The sequence below is a fragment of the Clupea harengus genome, chromosome 22 (assembly GCF_900700415.2).
Source record: "Clupea harengus chromosome 22, Ch_v2.0.2, whole genome shotgun sequence".
Classification (NCBI taxonomy): domain Eukaryota; kingdom Metazoa; phylum Chordata; class Actinopteri; order Clupeiformes; family Clupeidae; genus Clupea; species Clupea harengus.
The window spans coordinates 4,861,251-4,880,113 of NC_045173.1; the positions used below are offsets into that span (position 1 = coordinate 4,861,251).

An 18,863-nucleotide genomic window follows, 5' to 3' on the forward strand; every position below is an offset into this window, starting at 1 on the left:
ATAAAAGGTGGATTTCAAGTTCAAGTTCAAGTGTTTTATTTGTCACATACAACAAATGTAGTGAAATGTGATTTATCAAAAGCTTTAACCAGAGATTTAATTGTGATTTCATCTAAGTTTGATGCCAACTATGTAAGGTAATCCCACAAGACTGCATAATGAGTTCAGACATTGTTGCATTTTCTGCTTTAAACGGGACAAGGTTTGGGACTGGATAGCCTAGAGGCCATGGAGATGCAGAGGCCATCTGATGTGCCGGGGGGGGGGGGGGGGGGGGGGTATTATGCACAGTTTAAACAGTTTAGACAGATTTTGGGTCTTCAAATTGAGACCATTAATTTCAGCTAACAACTCTGATGGTGTGTAAATCCACGAAAAGACCAAGAAAATTTCAGTTTGACTGAATATTTCAATAACTTGGTTATGTACATCGAGCCAAATACCACAACCCAGGATCCATGATATTAATCTATAAACCACATGGGCCTAAATAATATGGAGAAGGAATCTGTGATTTATATCCATACTTTATAAAGCGTACTGGCTTGCAAATAAAAACATCATTAAGTTAAAAAGGTTGATTACAATTGGTTCAAAATAAAACATTAAACACATATATCATATTAATACAGATATGCAAACATTTGGGATTTGTTAGGTGTTATTTTTATAGATAAGGCCACATGCAGTATCAATGTGCATCATTTCAGCCATGCCTTCCTTTCTCGTTTTCTGAGTGGCTCGCTGTTCAGAACGCTGACATTCTATTGGACGCTTTTGTTGTCAATCTCATGAGAAATATTTTCAGGAATGGTGGTTTCCTACATAACAACCTCTAGTTATAGCAATAACAGTATTTAGGGCTGAGAAATAATACCGGAGAGTTTCACGGAAAAGAGCAATTTGTCGTTTCTAAATCATGGTATGTACGAATATCGCTTTCAAGAGGCCATTTCTTCTTATTCAGATGCAATTTTGTGTTTGTAAATGCGGAAGACTAGTCTATTTAGCTTCGGTTACGTCAGTAGAGAAAATGATTCTGCAGAGTATCAGGAAAAATGTCTTAAGTCTTAAATGATGGTTTCGTCCAATGTAAATGCATAACGTAATGCGTTGTAAATGTGTTTTAATTCAACATCGTAGCCAAATACAGCTGAACGAACGATGTGTTTGGCAATCACTGAGACTGAGCCGTCGGATAGCCATGATTCCAGTTGCACTTGCATTCATTCACATGGGCGTATTTGATCTATTCAAAATTGAATAGGTGATTGAAATGATGATTAATTTCAACATACTGATGTGATTCATTTGCAGTACGGTTTTGTAAACCATGCCTTGGAACTTCTGGTCCTGAGAAATTATGGACCAGACGTGTGGGAAGACATCAAGTGAGTTTTGGTGGCCTACCTTTTTATGATAGGTGACGAGTTATTCATTTATTGATTGCACATTTTTTTCCTTTCAATTTTTTCACTTCAAACATTAATGTCTGTGCTAGTATGAATTGGCCTGTAGCATACATCAGTTGTGCTAACGGGACTGTAGATGTGTCATTGATCTAATCTTCACTGGGAAAGTGGACGCTTGTTACCACGATCATGGTAAACTTGCAAAATCATGGGAGGATGGAGTTTTGCAATCAAGAGATGATAAAACTTCAATGAGAAATGACATTTTCACTTGAAGTGAATAAACTTTAAGTGGATGACATATAAGGCATTTTAACAGTGTGATTAAAGGTAGGATTAAATCAGAAATAATACTCTTGAGATAACTGTCTGCACAGCAACTAATTAGAAGTATTCATCACTGATTTGATCTTCAAATTCTTCTGTAAAGACGCAATTTGTGCATGATTTTTAACCAATCTGTTATAGTTCCCTCTTAAGATGTACATTTAACTCTTCCTTGATTTGTGCTCCAACTGATAACTGGTGTGTTTTAAATAGATTTGAAGATGCCATGACTATATTATAGAGTCTACCAGGTGCCACAGTCACAACTATGTATAAACAATTAGGGTCCATCCCTTCCCCCAACTCACAAACATTGAGTGAGTGGAGTTTATTTGACTTTCCCCGGTCTCCTGTCTCCCAGACTTGACTTTCATTTCATCCTTTTAAGTCACAGCTGTCTTTATCTAAACATGTTTTTGTAGAGCCTGTGCAATCTCACCTAACCAGAACTATTTGAACTTCATGTTATCACAAAAGTTATCTGGGAACCACGGAATGGACATGATTAATGGTGCAATTATTCACGCTGCTTCTATTTTGAGACTGTTTGGACCTTTTTTTTCTGGTTTACATTTGTTGCTTCACATTGTGATATTTGTTCAGGTGTTGTACTGGTAGAAATGACGAGGAGAGAATGTTGTTCGGTGCCAGGATAGCAAATTAAGATTGTTTTCCCAGCTTAACCCTGTTCTGTCTACCACACATATACCATCACATTAGCCATACCGTGTTTGGAAAAGAATAGGTACAGACTATTGGTTAGTGAGTTCTGTGAATGAGGAGTGTTGGCATGTCTGCTGTTAGTTTGTTCATTCTGGAAAAGACAAACCCTCCAAGACTTGACCTCTGCACTTGCTATTCAGGGACTTCCTGCAGACATCTTGAGAGACATCTGAGCTGTTACACTGTACAATTAGCCTTGTGAACCCTCTGCATGGGGGAAGATGTGTGTGTGTGTGTGTGTGTGTGTGCAAAACTCTGGACTCCTGGACAAATCTTGTATGTTAAAAATGTGTATTTAGTGCTAAAGATGCTTGTTGAATGGGTCAGAGGCCAACAGATGGAGGGTCATTGAGGAGAAAGTGACTAGACAGTGCTTTGAGGAACAAATTCGTCCAGGATTCAGTGTGTTCATTTCCTTATCTGCCAAATAGAAAATTAGGAACCAGGTGAACAAGAACATTTTGGATTTTTGCCTTTTCCTGCTCCACTGCCAGGGGACGGAACGGTCAACATGAAACATCACTGCTCTGACAAAACCCTTCACAACTACTGTACATGTGATGGGGGAATGTCATGCTGTACTTTCTAAAACCATTTAGAAAAAACATGCAAGAATCTCCTGGCTCTTGTAGTTTTACCAAAGACACGATCAGAGCTGACAGAACATATGTGTATCTTTTGTATTTGTGAAGGCCATGAATGAGGCCCATGTGAGGAGCTAAAGGCATGGGAGAAACCCCTTGCCTGTTCAAGACAGACACCACGGACTGATCTGTAATGGCAGTACCAAAGACTCCTCCACTCCTAATAACCTCACTACACCTGTGCCTCTGCTGTGTTTCTGAGAAACAGCTAGGAAGTTAAAAAAAATCGTGTCAAGCATATGTATCCTTTGTGGAGAGGCTCAGACAGGCTCTGTTCAGATATTATGTCTGTTCCGTTCAGACATTATGTTTGTTCTGTTCAGGTTAGATATGCTCACATGAATGATTTTGGACTATCAGCCGGTCAGTAGAGCAGATCAGACATACTAGTGCTTGGCCATGACCTTGCTCCATCTGACGCTGATGTGCCCAAGAGAATTAATTTAAAGGAACAATTTGTCAACCATCAACTGAACAGTTGATGTTATACCCTCGTATGCCTAATGTCTGTGACTGTACATTAGGGTGGTCCTTGAACGTTCAATAACATTTTCCCATGTTGTCTGGATAGCTGCCCTAAGGTAGAGGTTTTAATATCTGCCCTTTGAGGGTAATGCGTTGTTATGTGCCTTTCTCAGTTGCCTCGATCCCATGACTCCAACGCTCTCTACCACTCTACCTGCCTTGCATCCAGGCTGTTGTACATCAGGCTCCCACCCATGGTTGATATATCTCTAAAATATTGAATGATTCAAAATTGCATAATCTCTCAGAAATTGCATTGTTGACAAGTTAAATATTTCTTCTTATGAAAAAAACAAATACTTTAGAGACTGCTTTGGAAATACAGATCTTAAAGTAGAAACTCAATGCAACAAAAGTGAATACATTTGTGATAACTGACGCACTAGTTAGAAGAACTTTGATCATTGAAACAAGAGTACCCATGTGATTTCCTATTAGCCTAATTGCATGAACATAGTTCTAAAATGACCTCTGGGCCGTGTCCATCTGCATCATGGCTCCACATGCAAAATAATTGCCAAATTGAAAAATCTGATTGACTGTTCACAAAGATGGAAAAGTATACAGGAAGATCAGTGACCAACTAAAAATCAGGAGCGTCAATCCAGTAATCAGGAGGTATAGAACGAGCCATAATACCACTAATCAGAAGCACGGTGGCTGTCCTCCTAAGATGACACCACGGACAGTGCTCTGCTACTTAGTTATCAGTGGAAATTGGAGTTTCTGTCAGACAGGGTAAAAGACAAAGGCATAATGTCAACCTCTATGAATAGCATCCAAGAAAGAAAACAGAAGAACATGAAAAGAAACCTGATGGATGTTGGGAGCACATCCTTTGGTCACATGAGACCAAGATACATTTGTTCAGCACTAATGGGGTCCAGCATGAACCTGGCCAGAACTGTCACAGTAAATGCAGTAGTCCCAACAGTGAAAGCACAGGGGTGGGGGTGTGATGACATGGGGTTGCATGAGTACAAAAGGTGATGGGGAGATGAGTGGGTATATCTGTGAGTGGATAGCCCTGTGGATATATCAAAATACTGGCAAGATGACTCCCAGTCTCCAGAAGCTTAGCAGAAGACGAATGTTCCAGCAATATGTGCAAATAAAACAGAACGATTGGAGTGAATGGACTATAATGTTTAGTCACACTAAGAGTAAATACGTATTTAGTGATCAAGAGGGAGACTGTTGCTACAGCAGATCTGGACAATAAAGCTGAATGTCACCTCTCCTCTTTCTGGTACTAAATGTGCACCAGAGAAGAGATGCTAGTTAGTGTCTGGCTCACTTATTAGACAGGGGCAAAGTGCAGGTGTGAAAGCCTCAGATACTGTGGAGTCAGATAAACAACATCTGACAGACAAACACCTGCTTTTGTTATCTTACCCATGTTCTGTGGGAAATGCAAATATGCAAAGGCAAATCCTACTTACAGCAGGATCACTGGTCTGAATATGTTCACAGAGCATAATTCACCAAGGACAGAGTTGAGCTGACTCTCAACCTATCTCTGAAACAGGACATCATACTGAAATATCAGATATATAGTCAAATATAGACTAAACATTGAAATATATGCTGTATACTAATACATATGATGTATGCTGTATTTAAATTTATGATGTATGCTGTATAGTATAATAAAAAACATGACTGGAAGGAAGTTGTAGCTCTGATGTTATTAAAGGTTGCTTGTGGGTCTTGTAAGAAATGGAAAAACGTGCACTTAGTATACTCAAAAGGATCTCATGAGCTTTTTGGGAGTGGTGGGTCACTGAAGAGCAGTACAAGAGCCCCTCTTGTATGTACCTGTATGCCTCCACCTTCCTCTGTGTGTCTTTGACAGATGTTGGTTGCCCATAAAAGACAAATGGGTAATTCTCAGTTTTCCTTGTGAGCAGGAGAGAAGCTCAGCTTGACGTTGAAGGCCAGTTCCTGGTCAGAATAATTTATGAAGATTCCAAGACCTATGATCTGGTTGCTGCTGCAAGCAAGGTTCTCAGTAAGTGCTATTTTTGGCTTGTTAATATTATTTTGTTGTCACTGTTTGTTGTACTTGGTGCAAACTTTGAAGGGTTAGTATAAATAAATTGAGAGGGATGTGATCTTGTCAAATGTTGCAAATTGAAATACATTTCCCTACTCCCACAGAGGTAGAGGCAGGTCAAATTCTGCAAATGTTTGGAAAAATGTTTTTTGAGTTCTGCCAAGAATCCGGATATGACACCATCCTACGTGTGTTAGGGTCCAATGTTCGAGAATTCTTGCAGGTAAGAGGCTGCGGCTTTCATTTCATATCAATTAAAAAAATAAATGTGAAAATTCAGGCAGTTCCCTTCTCAGGTGACCTGGATCCAGTACCATTGACACAATATCATTTTACATAACCTATAAACAGCGTTTCTTGCACTGGAGCACAGTAGAAACAAAGCACCGCAGGAGGATGAAAGGACAAAAACATCACAACAGAACGTCTTGCTGACCTCTCTTTTCATGGTCGACAGAATCTAGATGCTCTGCACGACCACCTGGGCACCATTTATCCGGGCATGCGGGCGCCATCTTTCCGATGCACTGATGGCGAGAAAGGGAACAACCTCGTCCTGCACTACTACTCGGAGAGAGAGGGCCTGCAGGACATCGTCATCGGCATCATCAAGACGGTCGCTCAGCAGATCCATGGCACAGAAATCGAGATGAAGGTGAGGCACTGCCTCTCTCTCTCTCTCTCTCTCTCTCTCTCTCTCCCATCCGTCTCCCTCGTGGCCTGCAGGCTGAGTGAGAAGGTTGTGTTGCGCCAGGGTGTTGACTCTGACATTGGACTAATCTGAAATTGGCCCCAGACAGTTGCTGTGACTCACAACATGTATTTTTAGATGTAGGTGCGAGGTCTTTCTGTACGTCTTTCTTTGGTCAGTTTGTCATTAGATGAGAGCAGGCTAATCAGCTTGGATAATTATATGGGGCATTAATAAGTCATTAATTCATAAATGAACAGTTGGCTTTTGGAAGGAAAATTTGTTTATTTTTTATCACTGGATAAATCATTTGAAAAATTTGACCTTAATTGTTCCCTCCTTAACAATACATGCAATTTATTTAACAATTACTGGAGAAACACTGAATATTTCAACATGTAGAAGTTCACCAGTAGTGAAATATTTTCTGTGGCTAACACAGTGGCTAACACAAACTGACGTGTTTTTCTCCCTCAAGTATACAAGTAAGAGAGAATGTTCAATGTAAGAGTGTTACTGTGCTCTGTTTCTCTTTTCCATGAAAGGTTCCTTCCCCATCAAGCCCTAATCACATCTCTGGAACACCACACTGCACCACACTTGTTTTTTCATTGTAAGCCGAGCACAAAATGAAAGAGATGAATTGTCAGCCCTTTCAAATGTGACACTTGATTTCTCGAAATGTTAGCCAGCGTTGCCATGGTGACAGCAGGGCGAGGAGACAGTTGGTTGACGTCAGCAACATGAGCTCAGTAACCTGGGAAAAAAGCTGCATTTACCAGTCTCGCCACGATTCGCACTTCAAACCACTCCCCTGTCTGATAACATTATTTTTGAAGGTGTTATTTTGACAGTCAGAGAGTGAAATAATCAAATCAATTCGCCTAACTTAAAATTTGTTTACAATCATGGCCGTGAATACAAATATCACACATGCACAGTGATTTCTCCTTGTTCTGTGGTACCACAGAAATGGTACCATTGCATTGAATTATGCACACAGAAATAAGCACACACAACCATGATATACATGCACTTAGAACCATGCAGTACAATACAGAACAGTACATGTAGTAATTAGCACAGGCAGTGTATAACATGGTAAAAGATTGTGTTATTTGACTTTTCTAAATATGAATAACACTTAAAAACAAGTCTAAGTTGTGAATCAGTTGTCAATTCACATCTCTTGGATGAGAAGATCCAGCCCATCCATCTGTATAGCTCTCTCTCTGTTCATGTGTCCCGCTTTTATGGGAGTCCTCACGTATGTCATCTGTCATCTGTCCCCACAACCAGGTCATTCAGCACAAGGGGGAGGAGTGTGACCACGTCAAGTTCCTGATCGAGGAGAAGGAGTCGGAGGAAGAGGCCTTCTACGAAGACCTCGATGGCTTTGAGGAGAACGGCACGCAGGAGACACGGATCAGTCCCTACACCTTCTGCAAAGCGTTTCCCTTTCACCTGATGTTTGACAGGGACCTCACGCTCACACAGTGTGGCAACGCTATCTTTAGAGTCCTGCCACAGGTAATTCCCTCCTGAGCCATCACACGTATGGAAATGTGGCTATGCTCAGATGTGACATGCTTAGATGTTTGTGGTACCTTCAAAGAGATTCTCAGTGAAAGCGAGAAAAACCAGTGTCTGCATTGGCTTTTTAAAAAGATAGGAAGGGGGCTTTAAAGTTTCAGAGTTTATTTATAAACATGGTCACAAATGGCACAAAGCTGAGGCCTTCAGTTTGGAACCTCCTCTAACTTTGTATCAGAGGATTACGTGTTTCAAGCACCATAGCCTTCTTAACACTTTTAGTTCCATAACGCAAAAGATGTTTGAAGTATATTTGTCCAGAATACTGCCTTATGATAATAATTTGTTTCCATCTTTCAAGTGAAAATGTACTAGATTTGCCAAGTATTGTGTGTATTACTTAAAATGTGTCAAAATGGTAGACAGCGTGGGTGATGAAATGCATATTTGCTTGCTCCTGCTTCTGTTCTACATTATGGTTTGTTAACTCTGGTCGTTATTCATCAAGCTTTGTCATTTTGCTGAATTTAAAGATATTCTTCCAAATACACCCTTGAGAAGCAAAGATTTTTTGCCTTTGGAGGAGTTTTCTAAACATAGAACGTGAGCTGCATAGACACTCTGTTGAAAAGTTCTATTTGTTTTTCTCTTCCCTCAGCTCCAGCCCGGTGTGTGTAACCTGTCTTCAGTTTTCTCCTTGGTGCGTCCCCACATTGACTTCGGCTTCCATGGAATCCTTTCCCACATTAATACTGTGTTCGTGCTTCGCAGCAAGGTGAGTCTACCAAAGTCTCTGTACTGCAAAAACAAGACATTCTAGAACAAGGTACTACAGAGAAGCAGCAGCCACAAAAACACAGCATTATTATAACAATAAAAAAATCTTTATTTTAGCATTGACTGCTTTGGCCATTTACATTACATTATGTTTACATTGCTTACTTTTTGAGTTGTATGTTTTTGATGGTCTGTAGCCCTATTGCTACAGGCTATAATATCTGCGTGTGCGTGTGCGTGTGTGTGTGCGTGTGAGTGTGTGTGTGTGTGTGTGGGTACTGTGTTTGTGTTTGTGTGTGTGTGTGTGTGTGTGTGTGTGTGTGTGTGTGTGTGTGTGTGTGTGTGTGTGTGCGTGTGTGTGTGGGTACTGTGTGTGTGTGGGTACTGTGTGTGTGTGTGTGTGTGTGTGTGTGTGTGTGAGTGTGTGTGTGGGGGTACTGTGTTATATATATGTTATACTGTGGATATGCCTGGATACAGGAAGGGCTGCTAAACATGGAGACGGTAGAGAGTGACGAGCTGACGGACATCGAGAGCAGCTGCCTCCGGCTGAAGGGCCAGATGATCTCCCTCCCCGAGACCGAGAACATCCTCTTCCTCTGCTCCCCAAGGTGAGAATGACCATCATCATCATCATCATTTTCATCATCATTAACAGGATGACGATGATAATTATAGGTATCAAAGTCATCATCATTATTGTGATTGCTTTCATTATTACTTCTTACATTATTACTTCATTCTTTTTTCAAAGAGTCATCCCCAGCAGAACAGTGAACAGCAGCAAAATGTAATAATGTCTGAAATGCAATGAAGAGAAACAGAGGGCCCATGACTGAACTGAACCAAACTCCATTTATTCCCACAGGGCCAATTATTTGAGTGCTTACTGCACAAAGTGACACGTTACACCTCAGAAAATATGGCTTTATGGTGGTTTCTGAGTGGATTGGAATATAGAAAATGTAAAGATATACACGTAAAGAGTTACATGTACCATTAACATGCTGACATGCTTAAAAACGCACACTCTGCTAGACATCCCACTTTGAATAAAGACATGAAAATGAATGTACTACAAACCAGGCTTGTGATGAGCACATTCACTGAGACTCAGTCTAAGGAGCTGCATGGGGATTGGGACTCCATACCTGCTGTCTTCCCCTCAGGCTTTGTGGGCTGACTGTGGGGTTCTGTGAAGTGCTAATTCAAATGATGGGTTCTCATTTAGTAACCGCAGGCGCAGTGGAGTAATTGTATAACACGAGTGCAGTCTGAGCTACCCGCCTCAGCCTCATACAGTCAAGCATGAACGCACTGCGTGTTTCTCTGCATGGGAAAACAACATTAGCACAGTCAAACCCACAGCTGGATTTCTCTTGTAGTTTTCCAGACAGAATTAAAGCAGTCCATTGTGTGAGAAATGGATTACTTTCTGCCACATTGTATTGGTTAAAGAGACCATTCTTACCTGTTGTAGTGGTTTGTATGGGGTTACATGTTCACCCCCCCCCCCCCTTATGGGCTGAGGTTCTGCTCAAGTTATCTTCCGAGTTTTTCCTTGCCCCTGTCATCACTGTAGGGGGGTTCAGGCCCTGGGCTCTGTAAAGCAGCTTGAGACAATTGTATTGTTTCGGTGCTATATAAATAAAATTGAATTGAATTGAATATTTATAGTGAGCTACTTAACAGACACATTATCCAAATTATATTATAACATTCACAATACTGTACAGATATACATTTTAATGTGTGTGTTCTGGGCTTTTATCAGTATGTCTCCTCCCACATGGCTTGGAAAGAGAAATGACGTATGAGATATTTCACAGGTCACGTGAAGAGGACCAGCTGTTTACCATATTGTCACTCATTCTCACTCCTACTTGTTTGACTAGTGTCATGAACCTGGATGACCTGACGAGGCGGGGCCTGTACCTGAGTGACATCCCGCTGCATGACGCCACACGGGACCTGGTGCTGCTGGGGGAGCAGTTCCGAGAGGAGTACAAGCTAACGCAGGAGCTGGAGATCCTCACCGACCGCCTACAGCACACGCTCCGTGCCCTGGAGGATGAGAAGAAGAAGACAGACAGGTCTGTGATGGGGCACAGGCTCACACTCATTCTACTGTCCCATCCAATAGCCCACCCTAGTTCAGTTGAACAACATCCTCTTGGCAACTTCAGTTTTGATCAACAGCAGATATTCTGTTTAGATATGATAGCAGATATTCTGTTTAGATATGATAGCAGATATTCTGTTTAGATATGATAGCAGATATTCTATTTGTTCTGGTCCTCAGAGGCAGACTAGGTTTGAAAGGAAACTCAGTTGACATTACACCATGTTGTTCGCAAGCTTCACCTGAGATTGTGACTGAACATTCAGTTGTACCACTCCGCCTAATCACATTAGTGTAGTGCCTGCTTTTTGAAAGGTCAGATTGTTGCTGGCTATCACCTGACAGGTTATGGACATGTCACCCAATTGGCTGACTGCCTCTAGTCTTCACTCATGGTGTGCCTTAGACTCATACATCATTCACTGAAGTTGAAGGTCCACGTATAAAATGGCCACCTCTGTTCCACCACTGTAATAATAAACTCTGTAGCCGCTAGCTGTCAGAGGGGAGCGTGTCTGCCTCAGCAGGACATGTTTGTCTGAATCAAAGTTGAGGTCAGTACTCCAGCAGGCCTCCTGGCTCTCATACATCCAGACAGCAAACACGGGCAGCTGTTTGTGAGGGCAGAGAGGGGCAGGGGTTCCCTCTGTAAAAAGTTTGCGGCGGTGGATGGAGTCCAGGCTGAAGACCCTGGCTGCTGAGAGAGCCGTCATCTCTAATTGGCCTGGCTCTGTGGCAGCGATGGCGAGGAGAGCAAAGGAAGATCTCATTAGTTTTTTGTTATGGGCAGAGGTGAAGTGAACTGTAAGGCTTGTGTGTGTGTGGGGGTGGGACTCGGGCTTCAAACATAGCACACTAGAATAACTTTAAGTGCAGGAAAATTAAGTGATATACAAATATGTAAATAAGTTGGGTTGCAAGATTGTTTTCAGTGACTGCGCATGGTATTTAGATGATTAGATCAGTGGATTACTTAGATTAATTGTTTGCCAGTCAGTCATTTTAATGACGTTTTGTGATCAACCTTTGCCATGTACTAGACATCTAAGGGATGAGATAGGAAGATGTGACTGCACTATTCTATTATTGTTGTGAGATAAATTATCCACAACCTTTCCCCCTTTTCACCCAATTTTCAAATGCCAGCTGCCACTTCTGCAGAAGATCTGGTTTTCGGCAGAAAACTAATTGGTATTATGCTAGGACTCGTGTTATTAGCAAGCACAGCCTTGAAAAAACAAGAGAAGAGGTTTTCCTTTGGATTTGCCTCAGTTGCAGAAGCATCAAAACTCAGCTGGCAGATTTAGAGCGTTGATAACTCTGCTGCAGGAGACAGCATCTGCTCATCCAGACACCTATGGTTTGTGCTGAACGACCCATCATATTAGCAGCAAACACCCTATTCTCCTATTAATTGTCAGTAGATGTATTATGTCACCCCTTGGAGAGGCTCGACTGTTTAGCCTCCACCTGGTAGTCATAGGGTGTATGGAATTGCTACAAGAGCAGCTGTTTTGCCCTGCTTCTACCCTGCCTCTCATGAGGATCTGTGTGTGCGCGAGTATGTCTGTGTGTTTTCATATGTGTGTGTGTGTGTGTGTGTGTGTGTGTGTGTGTGTGTGTGTGTGTGTGGGCACCCAGCGAGGTCTCTAATCATTAATGCTTCTGTCAGCCTTGCTGCGGAGGTCCAAGAAGGGCTCGGCTGAGACGACTAACAATCACAGCATTTCATGAATATGTAAGTCGTCCCCTCAGCAATTTTTTTACAAGCACACTGCACACCGCTGCGCGCCGCTTCCCCGCACCTCTGGAGGCTCAGCATCTGATGATAACTTGCTGAGAAAAGTGCAGTGGCTGGAACTGGATGAATGGTTTCACGCTTATCTGTGCAGCCAGGCCTGTTTGCCTGCGCAGGCTCTCTCCCAGCATATAATTCACAACACCGAAATGTTATTTCCTAGTTCCAAGGCTGATGGAAATTTCCATATAATTCATAAAGGAAGAGGAAAACACTTTCAAGTCACATTTTTGAAGCAAATGGAGTACAGAGTCATTGTGGCCGTCTGGCCACAGCCTTCATATGTAAATATGTCAGACAGAGAAGAGGAAAGGAGCACAAGGACAAGAGCAAAGAGGCGTTTGTGAGACATTTCGGGGTTGAGATGCAAAGAGACTGTTTGCTTTCCATAGTTACATAATGGTCTTGGTCCAAACCAAACCATTAACAGCCCCGAAGCATAAGCCTGTTCTTGAAAAGAGGGGAGGAGGGGGGAGGGGAAAGGTTGTCTGCACGTGTTTCACGGTCGCTGTGGAGGTGTGCTCAGTGCTTCTGCCCTCCAGAAATTGCAGATAGGTTGCATTTTTAAAACATTGGGTTGTGAAACGTGATATATTATTTAACATGTCTCACGTTGAACCCCAAGGTAATACATTTGGGTGGTTACCATGACAACATCTCTTGACACTCCCGAGTTCTGCTTCAGGAGATAAGACTCTGAGGAACATGTCCTTCGGGGCCATGGATTTCTCCCTGCTAAACTTCCCTCACTTGTGAAAGGAGGCACACTGGAATGCTCTGAACACATTTGTGCTTCATTCATATTTGAAGAAAATTGATTTATTTTTGAGGGTGATGTTTATATCCATAGGTGTTGGGTTGCTAAATCTGTGAAAGTATTGTGTGAAAATGGACTAAAAAGAGGACTGCCTTTTGTGCAAATACATGCCCATTTAATACAGACCCACATAGGACGCGTTCAAGCACTCGAATTGTATTAAATAGGTTGATTTCATTATCTGCTTTGTGATTTTTTTTCCGCAGACTGTTATATTCTGTGTTGCCACCATCAGTGGCAAATGAGCTGCGTCACAAGAGACCTGTGCCTGCCAAGCGTTACGACAACGTCACCATCCTCTTCAGCGGCATCGTGGGATTCAACGCTTTCTGCAGCAAGCACGCTTCGGCTGAGGGAGCTATCAAAATTGTCAACCTGCTCAACGACTTGTACACTAGATTTGATATTCTTACTGACACAAAGAGGAACCCATATGTCTACAAGGTTAGAAACATTTCTTATGATGTAAATCACTTGTGTATCAATGTTTACTTATTGTGTTTTTATCATAAATGTCAGTTCATTTTAACTTATGATCAGTGCTTATGCTGCAAAGACAGATGAATCATCAAGGAAACTCATGTCATCTTGAAAATGTAGTCTTTAGGCCTTTAAACAAGAATGCCGTTTCAGAAGCTGTGCTAACCACACTGAGCACAAGGCAAGAATCCCAAAACTGGCTAACCAAAGAAAGTAATATTTACTTTTACCGTTCCAACAGCTAGGTGGTCTGAGAATTTTATAGTCTCTGTATGGACATGGCCATCGCAGTGGAGACATGGCTGTTTAAGTGTTTTGTCATGTGGTGTATTCACTTGTCTTCAGCTCAACAGGACTTCAGAAACATGCCCTATAACTGCTGTGTTAGCCAGTGGCCAAATGTCTTTGGTTCCAAAACAGACATCGCCCGCATCGATGTGATTCCTTTCTCTCGTGCAGGAATAGGTCACTTCACGCTCTGCGCCAAGTGTTTTTCACAAATTTTAGAGAGAGTAAAAGTAAAATTTGTAGATCATAATATTTGTATGCACAGTAGATTCTGTTCAGGTTTTTTTGTTTGAAAGGGTATGGATATTATCTGTCATTAAAAAAAAAAAACAATATGGAACTTTTAGAGATTCACATTTAAATGAGTAGTTAGCATTCCAATCCACAGTGTGATTTGAGGGAACCAAGGACTCTCCTCCACCTCCAGTAACCTGCATTCCTCAACACTTAAAATGGCTTCCAACCTTGTTCCCCTTGTGCCCTGACAGGTGGAGACAGTGGGCGATAAGTACATGACAGTTAGTGGGCTCCCAGAGCCCTGCACCCACCATGCCCAGTCCATCTGCCACCTGGCCCTGGACATGATGGAGATCGCTGGCCAGGTGAAGGTGGATGAAGAACCTGTACAGGTAAGAATAAGAAATGTGTGCTTCACTTTTTTGTTGTACCGTCCATTTAAAATTCTGCCCATTGAATCAATTCACATTTTCACTCAGGTTTTTAGACTACATGATTTATGCCTTCATATGCATAGCCCCTTTTGCACTTCAGTTGATATACAGCCTTGAGTAGTTCCAAAACTGGTGAAATGTGAGTTTTGAGACGATCTCTTGAAAGCTAGGTGAACAGCTGCTTCTGTGTAGGCAAATCCGTCTATCAGCCCCTGCTTTTGGACGTCAACCCAGGGCTGATATACCCACAAACATGCCACTTCCCTCAAGTCCAACCTTGTTTGGGCAGACAAATCAGCGCTTGGGAAAACTCACATGCCACCCACTTTGCAACAAAACTGTCAGTGGAAAGAAGATAGTGTCGTTCAAGGGGTAATGTCACCATTCATGCATTTCAGACTCATGAACAGGCATTTCTGTGTTCTTTAAAGGCATTTATTTCAATAGATTATATTCATTTTTATAAATTTTATGAACAAAAGTGTCTGAGCTGATGCATACATGTGTTGCTTGAAATAGGCACTGAGGACATCTCACAGTCTGCAAGCTGTTGTAAGGGTGATACTCCACAGTTGGTCATTTGTATAAACAGACTGGTTGTCGTTGTTATTGTATCAGTGACCCACGAAGATGTGGAATTGGAAAATGGGGGTTGGCTAAACAAAGAGGCTGTTCATTGGTCTGATGACACACGGACACACACGCACGCATGCACGCACGCACGCACGCACGCACGCACGCACGCACGCACGCACACAAACACACACACGCGCACACACACGCACGCATGCGCACACTCAGAAACACACACACGCACACACACACTCGCACGTGAGACCGTAGCTTGGCAGAAGTACAGCCTGAAGTCCTTCATATGTAAAAATAAACTCACATGAACATCTAGTGCCGTACCATCCTGAGAGTTAAACAGAGCTGAAACAGCACTGTGTTTTCTCACCTGGATACAATGCACAGATAAATGTATCACGTATTAGGTCCTACAGTGGTGTATCCCATGAAATGTGTCTGAAATACCAGCGTCTCTAAATGGGCTGTTTACTGTGTTTCTTCCCTAGAGGTTAGGCACAACATGTAAATGTGAGCGTGCCTTTTCACAGGCAGGCATGAGTAGTTTCAGGCGAGCGCCTTGCTACAGTAAACACATGGCTCTGTCTTTGCATGAACTATATATAAATATCATGCCACTAGCAAATGACACTTGGGGACACAATCCGTAATATAAGGGTGGAGAGGCTTCCTAATAAGAGCGTAAAATAACATGTCCCTAAAGATAAAACAATCTGCGAAATGAAAGCAAGTGTAGAAATGTCAACATGCCACAATAACAGATTTAATATGGCACTATTATTTAATGATACAAAGTATATTTGTAATTCCATATCTCTAATTTATAATGTAAGGGTTTCAGTATTAGTTAGTGACTTTCCAAAGACGTTCCAGGCTTTTGAAGTATTTTAAACGTTTTTTTTTTCTCTTTGTAAACATTTCCATTCAGGGCACTGGTAAGCATGAGTTCATGTACAGGCCTGGTAGACATGGAGACACTTCTGCAACTGCTTAGACTCTGATGCAACTGAGCAGAGTTTTCATGACAAAACTCTTCACAGCAATGCTGGGCACTGGAGAATTACCATAACTAATTCATCCATGAGGTTCTGTTGTTATGATATCATGACATCTGTTCAGGGATATAAGTAAACAATGAAATGATGAAGATGATGTTTTTTTTCCTCCAGATAACCATAGGGATCCACACAGGGGAGGTGGTCACAGGGGTCATTGGCCAGAGGATGCCCCGCTACTGCCTGTTTGGAAACACTGTTAACCTGACGAGTCGCACTGAGACCACTGGAGATAGGGGCAAGATCAATGTATCTGAGTACACTTACAGGTGAAAAGTGACTTTACACCAGTGCTACACCAAGTATTGTTTGTTATTCTCTCAAAGATTGAGAGGAGAAATATCTAAATATAGCAATTTTAGCACTTAGTCCTGCATTGTTTGCACCAGTTCAATTCAAATGTAAATAAAATCTGAATCTTTCTCTTGAGTCTTGAAAGTATCTACCACATAAATGGCAATGGGGTTTTGTTCATCTTGATGTTTGTAGCAGTACAATTCTAATAGATATGGGGGTGCTGTTGTGTTGCAGGTGTTTGCAGTCAGCTGAAAATGCAGATCCCCAGTTCCATCTGGAGTATAGAGGGCCAATCGCTATGAAGGGTAAAAAGGAACCAATGAAAGTATGGTTCCTGTCACGGAAGACACCGGAAACAAACGTCTAGTGTCCTACAGCACCAGTCACTCCCCTTTTCAAATGTTTGAGTTTCGTCCCTAATTGCGCAGCCACCTCATATTTACCTTGCACACAATCCAGTGAAACGAATCATTAATTACATGTTATTAACATAAGTCATATAGTGTGCATTTTCATGTATGGTTTTTGTATGAATCCTGTTGTATGTTGTATTGGTTTTTTCCCCGCTTAAACATTCACTATAGGAGGCAGTTGGCTTAAGACACCAAAACAGATCTTAAAATAACATGATTTGTATTTGCTCTTGGTTGACAACTCAATATTCTAGAGTTCACAAACTGTGATTATTTATATTATTATTCCTTAAGCCTTTGGATGCCTCCTTTTAAAGTTATCGATTTAGACTGCTAGACAATGGAGGCTCTCAGGCAAGGTAAGGTAACACAGTATTGTTGGTGATTAAAAAGATCCAATGTTATTCAGCTGACATTCACATTTATATATGTATAAATATTATCATAAGCTTCAAAAAGTAAGATAAGCCTTTTAAAATGTGCTTTTGAACACAGGGCTGTATTTAAGCAAAGCAGAACTTATTTATTTTTTGTATGTATGTACACTTTCCAAAATGTGGACCATAATTGCTGTCGTAATTTATAGTATTATATATATATGATAATATACGTAATCTCACTTTGAGTTCATATTTAAGTAGCTCTATTCCTAAAACAGAAATTTGCAATTATCCTTTGTTTGATTCTAATTATTATAACCGTATTCTGACAGAAGACCAATCATATGAGTTTGTGCCATCGTCAATAGCTTGCATACCGGTATATATTTAAGTAGTATTTTAGGTTTTATGGTTTTATTAAATTTAGTTTTTAATCTGTTTTCACGTCCTCTTTTGTTTGAAGCTCTGACCTGTATTATGTCAAGTTACCTTTGTGACCAGATGATCTTGATGCAAGAGAGTAGGTGCAGATCATGTATCTTCAACAGAGAAATATAGGCTCTATTTTTCTCACACATTTGTACCACTTCAAAGATCACAATTGGCAACAGCTATCTAAGTTATTCTTAAGTTATTTATGAACCAAATGAGACTGTGGTTGTGATTTTTCTGAAATGTGCTCCTATACTGTGTTGTGTTCCTGATGGGGAAATGTGCCAAGTGCCTCACAAAGTATTACCTTCAGGTTCCTCTTCCTTTTTAATGAAGTGTCTGAAAGAATATAGGCCTATTTAGATTTGATCTGATCTTTAGTAACATTGCCAGGTATGCTTTGACGTTATTTTTAGGAGGTGCTATATTTTGCTTTTCACTTGCATTTCAGAATTGGCAAGGCATCTTCTGAGGTATGAGAAGTTATGCAAGGTATCCATTCCCGTGTTATGTTAGTGTGAAACATGAAAACTAATAAAGCAATCGATGGCGCTTCTTATGACTTTCGTTCTTTCTTTTTCTATCTCTATCTCTAAACAAGTAAAAAATGTAATAGCGTGAAATTTGTCCAAGACGGTGTTTCCATTTTCCAAGGTGTTTCCAAGAACAGTATACTGCACATACAGTACATACATACATACATACATACATACATACATACATACATACATACACACGTAAATCCATGATCTACAGTTAATACTGATTACATTCTTATTTAAAGACATTTACTAAGCTAAGCAGCAAGCAACCTCACAACACAAAATATTATCC

The 18,863-nt window shown here is 41.2% G+C and overlaps 1 protein-coding gene across 1 annotated transcript; it reads left to right on the plus strand.

Moving 5' to 3' along the window:
- The first annotated feature begins 760 nt into the window (after positions 1 to 760).
- gucy1b1 (guanylate cyclase 1 soluble subunit beta 1) lies at positions 761 to 18,588 on the plus strand. The gene is made up of 13 exons (XM_012831750.3): positions 761 to 922; positions 1,318 to 1,391; positions 5,542 to 5,642; positions 5,792 to 5,910; positions 6,145 to 6,342; positions 7,678 to 7,908; positions 8,570 to 8,686; positions 9,169 to 9,299; positions 10,584 to 10,781; positions 13,632 to 13,869; positions 14,682 to 14,822; positions 16,622 to 16,776; positions 17,039 to 18,588. The coding sequence occupies exons 1-13, from the start codon at positions 920 to 922 to the stop codon at positions 17,169 to 17,171; spliced, it is 1,839 nt and encodes a 612-aa protein (XP_012687204.1). The 5' UTR covers positions 761 to 919; the 3' UTR covers positions 17,172 to 18,588.
- Positions 18,589 to 18,863: the final 275 nt, after the last annotated feature.

What these genes read in the sequence shown, in the direction of transcription:
- gucy1b1 (XM_012831750.3), top strand. An exon ending in ATGTTCGAGAATTCTTGCAG is followed by an intron (nt 5,911 to 6,144) that starts GTAAGAGGCTGC and finishes CATGGTCGACAG; the next exon opens with AATCTAGATGCTCTGCACGA. An exon ending in TGGATGAAGAACCTGTACAG is followed by an intron (nt 14,823 to 16,621) that starts GTAAGAATAAGA and finishes TTTTTCCTCCAG; the next exon opens with ATAACCATAGGGATCCACAC.